The sequence below is a fragment of the Xyrauchen texanus genome, chromosome 25 (genome assembly GCF_025860055.1).
Source record: "Xyrauchen texanus isolate HMW12.3.18 chromosome 25, RBS_HiC_50CHRs, whole genome shotgun sequence".
In the NCBI taxonomy this organism is placed as follows: domain Eukaryota; kingdom Metazoa; phylum Chordata; class Actinopteri; order Cypriniformes; family Catostomidae; genus Xyrauchen; species Xyrauchen texanus.
The window spans coordinates 34,767,472-34,782,852 of record NC_068300.1 but is presented as its reverse complement, the minus strand read 5'-3'; the positions used below and the strand labels follow the sequence as shown (position 1 = coordinate 34,782,852).

The 15,381-nt window shown below is 38.5% G+C and overlaps 1 protein-coding gene across 1 annotated transcript in view; it reads right to left on the bottom strand.

Moving 5' to 3' along the window:
• The window catches only part of LOC127618454 (leucine-rich repeat-containing G-protein coupled receptor 6), a 111,276-nt gene extending 96,265 nt beyond the window's left edge, over nt 1-15,011 (bottom strand). The window contains exon 1 of the mRNA XM_052090906.1: nt 14,597-15,011. Within this exon, the coding sequence (XP_051946866.1) occupies nt 14,597-14,790 (194 nt within the window). The 5' untranslated portion in view covers nt 14,791-15,011. The remainder of the gene's footprint in view (nt 1-14,596) is intronic.
• Between the last annotated feature and the right edge of the window lie 370 nt (nt 15,012-15,381).

Here is a 15,381-nt window from a genome sequence, read left to right as displayed (position 1 = left end):
TCATCAGAGCGCGCACTCTCTATTCGACGCCTTGCAACATCGTTCAGAACGGCACGCCCCCGTCAAACGATTTCAGAGAATGCTCGGTCTCATGGCCTCGGCATCAGCTGTACTCCAGCTAGGATTGTTGCACATGGGTCCTCTCCAGCCTGGCTCAAGAGCCGTGGTCCCCACTCACGCGCGGGCTCGGGCCACTTTTTGATCAGAGCGAATCACGGCTGTATAAAAGCCCTGACGCCCTGGAAAGCCATAAACTGGTATCAAACCGGCGTGAGTCTGGGCGTGAATACGCGGAGGAAAATTATCACGACAGATGCCTCCAAAATAGGATGGGGGGCCCTTTACGAGGGCAGGCCTGTTTCCGGCTTTTGGACAAACCCGGAAAAGCGCCTACACATAAACTGTCTGGAAATGAAAGCGGTCACCTTGGCTCTCAGAGCCCTGCTTCCGTACCTGCAAAACAAACATGTCCTGGTCCGAACAGACAACATGACGGTAGTTTCGTATGTAAATCGCCAAGGTGGACTCAGGTCGAGCTCCCTGCACTCTATGGCCAGGGAGCTCATCCCATGGTCACAACACCACCTGCGCTCGCTAAGGGCAGCGCACGTGCCAGGCGTCCTGAACCAAGGAGCGGACATGCTATCCAGAGACAAAGTTCTCCCAGGAGAATGGTCTCTCCACCCTCTGACGGTTCAGTGGTTATGGCGAACCTTTGGCGAGGCAGAGGTCGACCTCTTCGCCTCCAAGGAAAACGCGCACTCCCCTCTCTTCTGGCCGGCTCGTGGAATAGCACTTTGCTTTAAGGCTCAGGCACCTGCCTCTGGCTTTATAGAGCGAAGTCAGCACGCACTGCGTTTTACATGGTGTTCCCATAGCGTAAGCTACTTACGCAATTGGAGAGACCTCTCGATAGGGAACGACTTGGTTACTAACGTAACCTCGGTTCCCTGAGAGGAGGGAACGACTATTGCGTAAGCTGCCGTGTCTGTGCTTGGTCAGTTCACTTCAGTCGATTGAACCTAAAAGAACTGGCATGACGGGACGCTCATTATATAGCCATTATATGCTAATTTCAGCAGGCTCTGAGCGCGCGAATGCGGGACGCGCCCTCATTGGTCGCGCGTTCTAAGTCGCCCCATCACTGGTTCGAGCAGTTGCCGCAGCACAGCCAATGACCGAGCTGCCTCGCTCATCACTGTCTGCTGTGCAGCTGCAATGCGTTTTACATAAAGACTTCAATATTTCTCGAGAAACGGAGTTTTCCCATAGCGTAAGCTACTTACGCAATAGTCGTTCCCTCCTCTCAGGGAACCGAGGTTACGTTAGTAACCGAGTCGTTTTGTTCACTCTTTTACAAACATAAATTCTTTTTTGACAGAAGTTTACTTGTTAAACCACTGTGACCTGCTTCTGGTAGAGAGGTTAAGATTGAACACAGTGCCGACATATAAGAGACAGAGTTAAATACAACTTAGGCACCTTAAACCTACTGCTTGTTAAACTGAAAAAATTATGTCTGATTTATCTCATTTGAAATTTTTGCAAACTCAACAATTACTCCCTCCCTGTGAGTGGTTAAATTGTGATATTAGAGGGTAAAATATGGTGTTGGAACCCTTATGTTAGAGTACCATTTAAATACATTTGCTAGGGGGGAAAAAAACCCAGATAAATATATAAATATCAAATCTGATATGTTTTGATCCAGTGGTGTAAGTCTTGTTCTTGACGTGAATGGTCCCTGGTTTAAAACATGCCATGTATAGAACCTTTAGTTAAATAAGCATAATTGCTACTGCAGATCGGTAGATTTAAATCAGAAACCAGTATAATTGCTTCTCCATTTATTGTAAATTAGAGTAAAAATTTAGTTGTTCCCCAATATCCAATCATCCCCATTTAACACCAAAGGAGTAAAAAACAAATATCCAACATCTCTCTACATGTTAAGACTAAAATATCTGCCACCTCCTGAAAGCTTCACTCTCTAATCAAGTATCAAAGAGAACATCTTTCAAAGCCTTTTTCAAAGCATGAGTGCGCTATTTAATGTGTTGCCTAGAGAGATGATTATTGCAATAAATTTCCTGGTGTCCCCAGTGGCGAGAAGCTGAAGCAGCTGCAGGTCAGGCAGAGGGAACACCCTCTCTGTCTTTCCTCTTCACTGGCTGGAGTTCACCCTGTCCCTGGAGCTCCTGATCCCACCTGAAGCCTGCAAAGAAGACATACGAGATGGCCTGCCAAACTCTGCGAGAAACCATCTATGGGAAATGCTACTTGAAGGTGAAGATTGTGTGATAAGAAAGGTTTTTCATAGACAGTTGCTTTCGTTTCCCTGCTGTACACGAGTTGGGATACTCAATGCATGCACATCTACACGATGTGTCAAAGGCCACAAAAGAACACATTACAACAAATGTAATATGTATCCTAGCGGTGACCTCATGATCAGATCTTATTCTTTTCATTTCTTTCTTTATCGGATAGGTTAGGAAGTTTATAATAGGTTTGTAAGCATGTGATCCACACTCAAAGCAGAATAACAGTCCAAATTCAAAGCGCTGGATCATCTGTAATGCCTTTCTGCTAATACCTTTGATGTTCTCCTGCAGTTTGGCAAGTGAGAGCATGTAGTGGTTGGAGTCAATAAGGATTGTACCTGTCTATCTGAGACCGCAATGATCCTGCTTCCAATGGAGTTTATTCATGTTATCATTAAACACTGATCACAATAGTTTATCCACTCTACTCATGGACTGACTGGTCAGTTGGGAGACCATTGTTCTTCATTTACATTTATGCATTTGGCAGAAGCTTTTATACAAAATGACTTTATTTTATCAGTATTTACGTTCTCTATGAATTGAACCATGACCTTGTGATTGCTAGGACCCTGATTTACCAGTTACAGCTAAAGTAATGCTCCACTCTCAACCTGAAAACACACTAACACTGTTTCTCATTTAACCTTATGATTCATGTCCAAGTGGCCTCCTTCATTCTTCCGGGAAACAACTTTTGAGCTGTAAGTTTCCATTTATTACTAAACAGTTGGCTTCGATTTCAATCATCCTTCCAGAGTAACTCTTAAAATGCAAGCTATGATCTCTTTGAACATTATGACTTTGTTAATGCTATGCAGGATTGTGCCAAAGTTGTTATTTACAGGGTTCTTGATGTGTAGATTTCTCATAGATCAGGGACTCCACCTGCATTATGGCACGAGAGATGTGATGTTGTTAGGATAAGAGATGACACACAGTTGAGTGGTTTCTGATGCAGCACTACATCGGAATTGAATGGATTTGTTTGGACTGAAGCTCGCTTTCTTTCTGTACACTTAGGATGTGCAGCTGCAAATTATGCTATTCCAGCATGTCATGCATACCATATGGATAGCTTACTAGACAACAATTCTCACATCTGATCCTCCTAGACATCATGCCCTACATGGAGTATAGACATCCACCAGAAACAGCCCAACTCAAATATGTTGAATCACACCAAAACAGCCAAAAATGACTAACCTTCACTCTGACAGACCTAATATGTTTGAAAATAATACTACAACATTCCTAAATAACTGTTTTGACTCGTTACGAGATATTTCCTTTTACTGCTGTATTGATGCAAATATTCCTTGACTATTGACAAGAGGTAAAGGTTATATGACTTCCCATTAAATGTCTTTTTAGAATAACCCTTCTCACATAAGCCTGATACATAGTAACCAGGAGTCAGCCAGTAATCTTTCTTTATGCAAGGCTCAGCCCTAAATAATTCAGATAAGGCCTCAGTTTAAAATTCCTGCTTTGAGCCTACTTCTGTCTGGCCAACGCTACTTCCCAGTCCACACATTGCAATCTGGGATGAGTTGTGTATTTTCAATGCAGCACATATAAGCAAACTAATTAAAAAAGCATTAGGAGGGATTGTGTAATGCCGTAAGCTGTATGCATTTACAGTAATCTATTTGGAAACTAGGTATGATTCATTTACTCCTTCGTTTGAAGGCTTCTCGTAGTGGTGGGCAGCGAAGCCATTACCTGTATTTGTATTTGTTACTATGACCAAATTATTTGTATCTGTTTCTGTATTCTCATAGAACCGGATGTGGGGCGTGGCTTAAACCGGACATGCCTCATAACTAATTTTAAAATGTAACTCTCTTACATTTATATTTTCTGTATATAAAATGTGCCTCAGATAGGCCTGTTCATATTATTATTGATAATAATAATACTTACATTATTATTAATATTATAGCCCAGTAATAATTATTACTATTTAATTATATTATTGATATATTCTTGATTTTTTCTCACCAGAAGCTGGATATGTAGGCTATATTAACTGTGGAATGTGTTTTTAACTTTGGATTCTCCTGGAACTCCTGACATTAATATCTGCTGAAACTGAATTTTCGTTTAACCTATGTCTGTGCAGTGTGCAAGTATATCAATGTTATTCTCTGGAGGCACAAGGTGTCAAAAGTCAAGCTCACATTTTGCAAAGAAAATTAAATAGCCAACAAATACAAACATTAAAAGAAATTTGAAAAAATAATTAACCGTAAAAACAGGTGAAAGCACCGTATATCTATATTAGAAAGTTTTATGGTAGGCTAAACACAAAGCTTATTTTGTGCACATATTTTAACATAATGTGGAGGACATAATTGTTTTGTTAAATTACATGTGCAGAATTAGTGAAATGCAGTTGAATAAATAGCAAGAGCGAGCCTCTATATTTCTAGAACAGTGGTTTCTCCGCAATACTCTGTGTGCTGGGATATTCTGAATATATTTACAAGTATTTAAACTGCTTTGGGGCATTTAAACTGTTTGGGGATAAAGGCTAAATCATGCAATTACCTTCATTGATGATATGGATGTAAATATAGTCAGCTTTAAGAAATGGGCAGATGAGCTCCACAATAAAATCATCACTTCTCGGGTCAGGAATTCAACATCGCACTCAGGTTGGTTTATGAATCCTTATGTGTGAATTGTGTGAAACATTTGGTGTTTATATATTAACAGGCATTTTAAAAAGTTGAAAATGTGTATAATATAGTATGTTAGATAACAGATTTCTGAGACACACACAATTAATGAATAATGAAACGGAGTTGAGTCTGCGGCCATCCGATGAACTTGAAATAACACCATTAAACATGCATTTTCATTCATAAGGTTTACACTGTAGTAAAATTGGCTTCAAAGACTCGTCATTGTTTTGTAATTTTAGAGATGTTTATTTAAAATATTGCTTAATTCTTATGTTCGTTGGATAATCAATCTTCTGAATATTTTTTCTATTATTCAGATGAATTTGTTATTCATTTTGTAATCACTATTCGTGCCTTTCCGAATAAGGCTTTGGACATATCCCTAGCTCCTAACGAGACATCTGTGGACCCAAGTTAACCATTGCTTCTCGGATGTGAGTGTGCTCCTTTATGGTTAGGATCCTGAATCTGAAATTTGAGCTTCTGTATAAACCATTTCCACTAAACGACAGAGTAGTATCCTGGGTATCTTCTTTCCTGGCCTTTGTCCTCCTTCAGGTTTTGATGGTGTTCGAGGGGGTGAGAAAAGCACAAAAAAAAAAACAGTTTATATCTTCTGTCAGATTCAAAGAGCTGATGGTGAAATGTGGCTAAGGACTTAACCACAGGTTAAGAGACCCCCACAGTGTCCTGTGATGGATTGTCGAGTTTGCCCAGGGGGTGATTTATGAAGCTCTCCCATTGAATAGGACAAAATCCTCACTTGTTTTTCTCAGCTACTTATTCAATTATTATCCACTCCGTCACTCACCATAAGAGAAGAGAAAAGCTTAATGTGTATGATCTTAATCTCAGTGAAGGCTCAGAAACTCAGGAACAAGCCAATTTATACCATTCTGCGGTTGGATTCTTGATTCTGATTGGTTTACAGATGTTCCAAGGTATACATTTTCTATAAGTGCATACCCATGTAGTAGATCCAGGTTTGTCGACCCCACTGCAGTTTCATATCACTTGACCACTTTCCTTGTGAACCAGTAATGGTGGCTTAATCTGTTTTAAGCAAGACAATACATCGGTGGAGTAAGTATGAACTGTAGTTCTACCTATGAAAGGGTTTTTGGAACAAAAACCAAATAATTTTTTTTGAGGTGAAACATTTTTAGACTTGTACATTTGAAAATGGTATAAGTGGAATAACTGAGACTTGACTGTTGAATTATTGAAAATATAGTGGTCTATTGACCATTTTTATTCCTTCTTAACCCAATGGTCTTGAGGTGATCTTAGTAACAGATACTGTTGATGCTTAAATCTATGATGTTGTTGCTGATTTGACCAAGGTACAACTACGCAATCCCACATAATTTTGTGGAGGGATATTTCTTCTAGATTGGTAATACTAGAGTGTGGTGCGTAGAAGCATTTGGGTCGGGTCTTCTCCTCCAGCTCTGGATCTATTTAAAGATGTCCTGGAGATGAGGCAGACTGCGGTAGGTCCGCTGGTTTATTTATCCTGCATGGGCTCTGACTATTTTCGGGCTGACTTCACAGGGCACTAATTGCTCTCGTTTCACTGTTAGGTAACGGGAAGAGGAGGAAATGAACAATCACTCCCATGTTTGTTTGAGGGTGAGGTTGACTCTGCGACTCTCCATGTGTGTACTAGCTTGTACACAAATGGGGTTGTGTGTTAATGAAAAGACATCTTTGTGGAAAAAAAGCAGCCTTCTGTTTTTTGTTTATTTGTTTTTTTTTTTTTTTTTCCATTCAACCTTTTTTATTCTAAATTTGAATTCAGGAACTGAACAAATTCATGAAAGAATGCATTGTTATTTTTCCAGAAATTGCTTTTAGAAAGAAACTAAGGTTAAGAGTTCTATTCTATAATGTATAAGTGCAATTGACCAAATTATTGTAAATTATATTTGAACGCATGATATTAAAAGCGTATTGACCTGTTGGAGCTGCGGCCTAGTGTTTAGTGTAAATGCTCCAACATGTTTAGCTATGTTTTTTATGCAGGCAATGCGAGTTTGAATCTGGATCCTATCAATCCCCAATCCTGTTGCCTTCTCTTTGCGCACCATTTGCTGACCTCTCTCTTCTATGTATAAATGTGACAAAACAGGAGCCAAAAATAACAAGATTTGCATTTTCTGAAGAAAATACCAGTGCTTGCGAGGCAACAAAGAATTGTTAAAGTTTTAAGTGAAATTATTGAATGACTGTAAATAAAAAGACTTGTAAACCTAAATACAATTAGTAGGAGATGGGGAGAGAGGGAAGAGAGAGGGAGGGAGAGAGAGAGAGGGAAGAGAGAGAGACTGATAATAATATGCAAGTAGCTGGATAAATAGATATAAGAAAGAAAAGACCAATCACAATTCAGATTGCAAATAGTTTGCAAATCACAATTAATGTCAGTTACATTTTGAATGCTATTGTCTATCAATGTAAACAATATAGCCCAACAGTGCCCACCCACTTTTTCAGCCAGGTATTTTTTTATCCAGATGTATTTTTCCCATACATTTTTTACACTGGAATTTCATAAAATCCTTTATAAACGAGTTCTGGTTCTCATGAACCAAACCAACCAGCTCCAAGGTGAATCACAAAATTACAAACTTTCATTTGAATCAAAAAAAGGGTTAAACAATCAGACAAAAAGGTACAAACTGTGTTCTTAAAAAGTTTATGGGGTAATGAAAGAATCCCCATTAAGCATTATGAATGAAGTAGTTAAATAATAAACTATGGAAAGCTATAAAACTATTGAATAAAAGCATCAAAAGTAGAAACTATTTATTTTACTTTTATTGCCAAATATTCATATATATATACAAGAAAGTTTGAGAGTGTAGGCCAGGGGTCAGAGTGTCATTTAAATGTTTTCTTGTTATTTGCTTGATAATAAGTGTGAATGGTGTCTGTACATTAAGTGGTTTGGCTTGAATGAATTACAGAAGTTTAATGCTAAGGTAGGGCAGCATAGTGGCACAGTGTATAGCATTGTTGCCTCACAGCAAGAAGGTTCCTGGCTCGAGTCCTAGCTCACCAAGAGCCTTTCTGTGTGGAGTTTGCATGTTCTTCCCATGTTTCTGTGGGTTTCCTCTGGGTGCTCCTGTTTCCCTCACAGTCCAAAAACATGCAAGTTAAGTGAATCAGAAGCTCAAAATGACATGTAAGTGAGAGTGTGAATGTGTATGTCTGTGTATGCTAGCCCTGTGATGGACTGGCATCCTGTCCAGGGTGTTTCTGTGCCTTCTAGCTGAGACAGCTGGGATAATCTCCAGCACTAACCGAGACCCTACACAGGACAAGAAGCTATGGAAGATGGATGGATAAGGCTTAGGGCTTTATAACAAACCCTATCCAGAATGTCTGAGGAATGTCAATATAGTACAATCACCATAAAACCTATATTTCCCTACACTTTTTGCAAAAGTGAGCACTCAGTTCAGCATTTAGAAGGTGGCCTTCTTAAGATCTGGCCTCAGATCTTCAGGGTTGTTTACACACTTTTGTATCAGAGTGAATTCAGCTCTGGCAGCCTGCATCATTAAATGGCTCCAAGAGCTCTTATGTTCCCTCCGTTTAACTACCTAAGCTCTTCTATGAAACAGGGTGATAATGGTCTTTTCATCCTGGTGGTGGTGAACACTTTGAGCTTTATAATGTGGCAAGTTTGTAGACTGATCCCTCAGGGGGTGCTAGCAGACAAACTGCCTGAACAATCCCTCACAGCTTTGATGCTTATGGCACCACTGAAAGCAACGCAGCAGGACTTGCGTAGAGCAAAGAGCTGAGAAATAATATCACCTTTTAGGTGCTCCGGTGGATTTATATTGCTCTCCATACACGCCCATCAACAGTTTGTTACCCCAAGCCAGAGTCTCCCTGAGAAGTAATAGTCAAAAGTTAACAAATATATGAAACACATGGACAAATTTGGCGTAGGCGTTCTTGTAGATGGCTCAGAAGAGGAGGAAAAAACTTTCTACAAATGAGGCTCCAAATGTTGGCAGGGATCTGTGAGTATATCTGGAATGGTGAGTTTAATAAAACCTCTAGCTGACAAAGTCCACAGTTTACAGAGATACGTGTGTTTGGTGGGTCAAAATCTTACCAGGGGTTCATGACCGAAATAAGAAGCAAGTGATAGTAACGTATTACGTCTAGTAGAAGCGGGAAGTCTGCTAAGACTCTTCGGTGTCAAAGTGACGGTAGACCTCAGCTCATGGTACCCCAGTGGCCTGTTTACCTGTGACTGTTTCTGCTTTCTGTGTCAGGAAAGGTCATGGAAAGGCAACGAAGAGGGAGTTTGATCTTTTCAGAGCATTGGAGAATTCAAACAGACATAGGAATCTGCCACACTGATGTGCAATGTAGTGAGTGAGTGAGAGGGGTCAGGGTGTAACATACCCTCCAGACTGTAGGACAGACAGAGGTATGTTTACACCTGAGAGTGTTACAAACTTACTTGCAGAATAGAATCACATCCGCAATACACAACTATGAACTTTTGACTTTTATATATATATATATATATATATATATATACTGTATATAACAATTAAAAGTTAACATGAAATTAAAATTTAACCTGTTAACTTTCTTAATATGTGTTCCTGCTTTTATTTTCACTGGTGAAAAAAAAGTTTGTCTTTGTGATCTTAACAAATTTCCTTTTTGGTTGATGTAAAGAATCCCCCTTAGTTTTTTAAGCCTTCCAACTGGCTCCATTCTTTCATACTTTCCTCAATCCCATCAATTACAGATGGATAAAATCTCATCGATTATCCTGTTTCACTTGAATAAACTGTATATCGGATTACAGAAGTATTATGGATCGCGAATAAAATTTAGAACAGCTTCAGATTTATTTTACATAATTGAAATGTTTCTTAAATTAATTCTAGCTGTTTGTAATATTTGTTACATCATGATTTAGGTGTTAACTCTGTAAGTTTAACTATTAAAAACGTTCACAAATCATTGGTCAAAAGGGCTTCAAATAGATTTATGGCCTTAAAATCAGATAACACAACACACTTCAGAACTTGAAGGCATCTTTCACACTCTCCCTCTGGTCTTGTTTCTCTCTGATTCTAAAAGGGTTTCAAGGCCAAAGCACTGGAAATTGAGGCGCGCCAGTAAGCGAAAACATGTGTCTGCAGCCCTCAGCTCAAGCTCAACATTAATTTGTGTTTGTGTAGAAAATTGCCCGGAGAGAGATGAAAATATATGGCCCTTGGCTTCAGGGAATGGCTGACAGCTTTAAGGTTTGAGCCGGTTGTATGATGATGTTTTAGCTGGTTATATGATGCTTATACTCATCTTCACTTGAACTAACCTAATGTTCAGTAATGTCAGTAGCTCTGATAAAGACACTTTCAGTGTTTTCTTTGAATTGCAGGATTTAAATCTTTATCTTAGCTATTTATGTGTTGGGTTTGCCAGAGAACACCTTGAAACACTTATTTGTTTCGTATATGAGCAAACTGTCATACATAATGTTGTAGAAACATTTATATGTTTATGGGATATCATAGAATTTTTTTTTTTCTTTTTTTTTACATAAACACACAAAGTCAGAATCCTGTAAAGAAAACATGTCTTAACTTTAATACTTTGTTTAAAAAAAGTTTTTGGAACCATGGCCTAATAGTTTGTGCACATTCTATTTAAAATTGAGCCTTGGTGCTCACGCAGACGGTGCAAGTTTGAATCAGATGTGCACCAACTCCTGATCTTGTTTGCTTCTCCTACCAATTATTCCTCGTCCTTTTGTCAACAGTCGTGTCAATAAACGTGGGGGAAAACAGTAATTAATAATTTACCATACTTGACACCAATGAAGGGTAGATTACAAAAAAGTAATTAACTACAAATTACTAATTTCTATTCTAAAATTGTAATAAGATTACTTACTTTATGGATTACTTCATCAAAATGTAATCACATTACTAATTACTTTTAAGTTATTTTCTAAAACACTTTTCACAGAAAAGCTTTTTTTCCACTCAAAGAATTCAAAATAATGTCTATACTTCTTACATGTTCATTGAATTGTTAGGGGGTGCACGCCATTCGGCTGTAAAAAACAAATGTTTAAATAATGCAATTTATGTTTTAAATGTATTCTACATATATAGTATTATATTAGAATTATGTGAAACCCAAGTAAAGTATTTAAAAGCAATTTACTTAATTGAAAGTCAGTAGCTGTAATCTGATTACACCAATTTGAAATGTAATCTGCTACTCTATTTTATATACTAAAATGAAAATAAATTACATCCTGCAGTGCTTGACACCTAGTTTATCTACATGTTAATTAGTTAATTAGTCATCCAGATTTAATCCTTAAATAAAGCTTACTCTTGCAAACATTATGCAAATTGATTAATGCTCGTCCAGTTAAAAATGCTACTTAAGTAAATCCTTCTGTCATATTTCAACCCATGTGTTTGAAACATTTAAAATACATGTCTGCAACATTTTCACATATCAAATGTTAGTACACCTTTAAATCACCTGAAAGACATAAACCCAACTTATATCTGCAACTATGTTGAAAGGCATGCATTATTCCACTATTTTGCTATTAAAAGAGGTTAAAGGAGTTCAAAGTTGCTCAAAGTTGTATATCTCATCTACCGCCTCTTCTGAATGAAACAAGACATTATTTGCAAGATAACTTCATTTTTGGCCTTTTACGCAAGAAACTGATGCATATCTACACTTATAAATCAATCAACAGTTAGTGTCTGTGTATATGTTCAGGAATGTGCATCCATGTGTTATTATGCATGTTAGTAAACAGAGCAGCAATCTGATGTACCTCAGCGTCCACTCCTGTTGAAACCAACAGAAACAAACAAAAACCAGTGCAAAACAGACTCATGGTGACAGACTTTTTCCGCACCCCAGGGCACCTGTTGTCCCATATGGGCGATCACCTCATAGCAGGACAGGCATTTAATACTAGCAGAATGTCCAGCAGTGCTGCTTGCTTCTTGCTTTCTTAGTAGCCCATTCACTCAACTCCCACTTGTGCCTCCACTTTTTATGAGCCGTTTAATGTGAATTTAACATGTGACCCACCTCCCATTGGAAAGAAAAATCTCAAATGAGATCTCTTTAATATATCAATAATTTCTCCAAGACAGCAATGATATTAAATTGAGAGTTTTTCATAAATATTCAGCTTCTCCGATTTTTCACCCGAGAAACAGGCCCCAGTAATATCACATGTGTCTCCTCTAGAGTTTCATAAGAGATCTAAACAATGTCACAAACTGTGCTCAGATTTGCCAAAGACACCAAAGTCTTGAATCAAAAGTCAGAGATATTAACATTTGCTCCAATATCTAATCAAATTCTTGCAAGGCCAAATTATCAGTAACTGAGATCTCCAAGTCTCCTGAGTTATGAAAGAGTAATCACAGATCACTAACAATTTACTGTGGGCTTGAACAATTTAGCAATTTATACCAGTCAACTGTTATGTCCATTAAAAATAAGTAGTAGTAAAAAATAATATAGCATTAAATATATATATATATATATATATATATATATATATATATATATATATATATATATATAAAGATGTGCGTGTGTGTGTGTGTGTGCGGTATGTAAAGCAAAAGAAAAACAAGCAAGTAACTGCATGTTATGTACACAGTGTCTTTTGCAATACACTTTTCTTGATTGTTCTGAGTAAAAGGCTACCAAAGAACGGTACATCCTCATCATACCTAAACACACACTTTGACATCTCAACAATGACATGAACATCAAAGCTCAGCCAATATTTACAGCAATCTTCTCTCCTCCAGTGAAGAAAGAAAGCATTAGATGAGGCACAGATTTTCTTCTGCACAGGCTGTGATTAAACTATGATTAAACTTTATGGAAAAATAATACCAAAAATATAATATTGAAAATTGCTAGATATTGCTAGATACCCAAAAGAACTTTACCTACACAGGGTTGGCTTTATTGTACAATGAACAATTTATATACAAAGATTCACTAGTAGTATTCTGTTTTAAGTTTTTTGGTCAGTATTGACAAGGGGTTTTTAACCTGTACAGACCCAGGAAGCCCTTCATTAAACATGTAGACTTTATGAGTAACTACATAACATCTTTCAAGAACTCTAAACCTAAGTTTAATGCAAGAACATTTCTACATAATACAATTCTTTACAGATCATTAGTTAGGAAGTTATATATAAAAAAAGTTAGTGTTATGTATCTTCTCTGTCGGCCCCCAGGAATACATTCAGGGACCCCAGAGGTACATGGACCCAGTGTTGAAAATCCTAGGTAAAAACCATCAAGAATGCACTTATTTAAATTGATTGACAAATTTAGAAAACAGACAACTAGTTGAAAAATTTTAATCTGAAGTCATGGGATAGATTGCACATATTGCACATGACAATAAAACTCCCTACAACATTGGCAATATAAAAAAGAGATCTAACATTGTGCACTTGGAAATGTCCAGAGACACTGCTCAATAAATTTCAATATGTTTGAAAGGTTGGGATACATGTGTTTGCAATCCAATTCCCAACCTACGCTTCCTCCAAAGCCTGAAACACAACTCTCTTTAGTTATTGATTCACGTGAGCTGCGCAACATTTTATGAGCGAACATTTGAGTCCTCCTTTGCGTCATCATTCACAATCAGGGGACATATGGCATGCCTTAGCGATTAGCATGGACTTAAACCCAATAGGCTTCCAGCTGACATGGAGAAACCCAATACTGTACGGAGCGCCCCACTGCATCACTCTACACACACGTTCCCATCAGATACCAATGCACTGAGAACTGTCACAAGACACATGGTAAGCAAGCATTTCTTTTTTCACGTTCAGTACGGTTCACTCACGCTGCAAGTGTCCCTTTTGGGATAAAATAGTTGTCCAAATGTGAGTGAAGTTTGGATAACAACCGCGATTGAATGTGCAAGTCGGCACAGATCACTCAGTATGGATCACGTGCATTTTATACACTCTAGAATTTACCAGTGACAGATTCAGTTATTACTCCTGAGCGAGTTCTATCTAATAAATACCTCATTTGGGCATAAAACAATCATCTTATGGTGTCTCTTGGAGGTTTTTCATGTAATCAATCAAAACATCTCTCAAAAAGAACTTTCAACCCCTTTATTTGCTCAAAAAAAGTCTCAGAAGACAAGAAAAAGAAAGGCAGGTGAAAATCAAAGATCAAGCCAGAAGGTTACACTGATTTGGGTGTAAAACAATCTTAAGGTGTCTTCATGAAAGTATCTAAATCAATCAAACAAAACATCTCCCAAGGAGAACTTGCAAAAGCTCATTGTCTTGGAAGACAAGAAAAAGTTCAGGGAGGAAGGGTATACTCATTTTGGAATAAAATAACAATCTTTTGGTGTCCATTTGAAAATATTTCATATAATTAATAAAAACATCTCACAGAAAGAACTTGCAACACCTTATTTGCTCGGAACAGTCACAGAAGACAAGAAAAATAAAAGCAGGCGATAAACAAAGATCAAGGAGGAGGTACTCACAGGTAGGATGTCAAAGGATTTAGGTCACTAGGCACAGCAGATAGTCCTTGTTCGGAGCAGTCCACGAGGAGAAGGATGCCATCCTCTTCGCAGTGGCATGCGGACGGGCACTGTTTAACTGGTACAGCAGCACCTGGCAGCCCGTGAGAATGGGCACACAAGACAGCGTGCAGGATCAATAACACCACCAACATGACAATGACTCCAACTTTTGGTGATTGTGGATGTGCTGTATATCTGCAGATATTGGCCAGTCTCTCTGTGGTCTCACTCAGTTATAGCTCTGTCTGTCTATGTGTTTCTGTCTATTTGCTCTCAGCTCTCTGAAATATTATCCTGAGCCTTGTCTCTGTAGATTTATTCTGTCACTTCAATCTCCCATGGGTGAATGAGTCAGTGAGGGGCTTGCACAGGTCTTCTCTCTTTCTCACACACACATCTCATCTCACTTAGGAGACATTCACCTATTGTAGTGGAAGCTTGCAGGCCTCCTGTGATTGGCCAGAGCTTTTGGAGGGTGGAGCCGCTTGGATCAGCACTCCTCCTCCTTTTACTTGCGCGCTCTTTCTGCCGGAGGCAGCTGGAGTGAATGGTTAGAAGCAAGCAAGGGAGCCAAACTATGAGAGGGGGAACTGTATACTCTATAGACTTGGACTGTATAGAAATCTATCCACCAAAACAAGTCAGTGTCTTCCCATCATACCTTTAAAGGCACCACAATCCATCCCTCAAGATTAGTTCACTACAGCTGCTGAAACAGAGATCCAGTCTGGAGGATTTGTGGA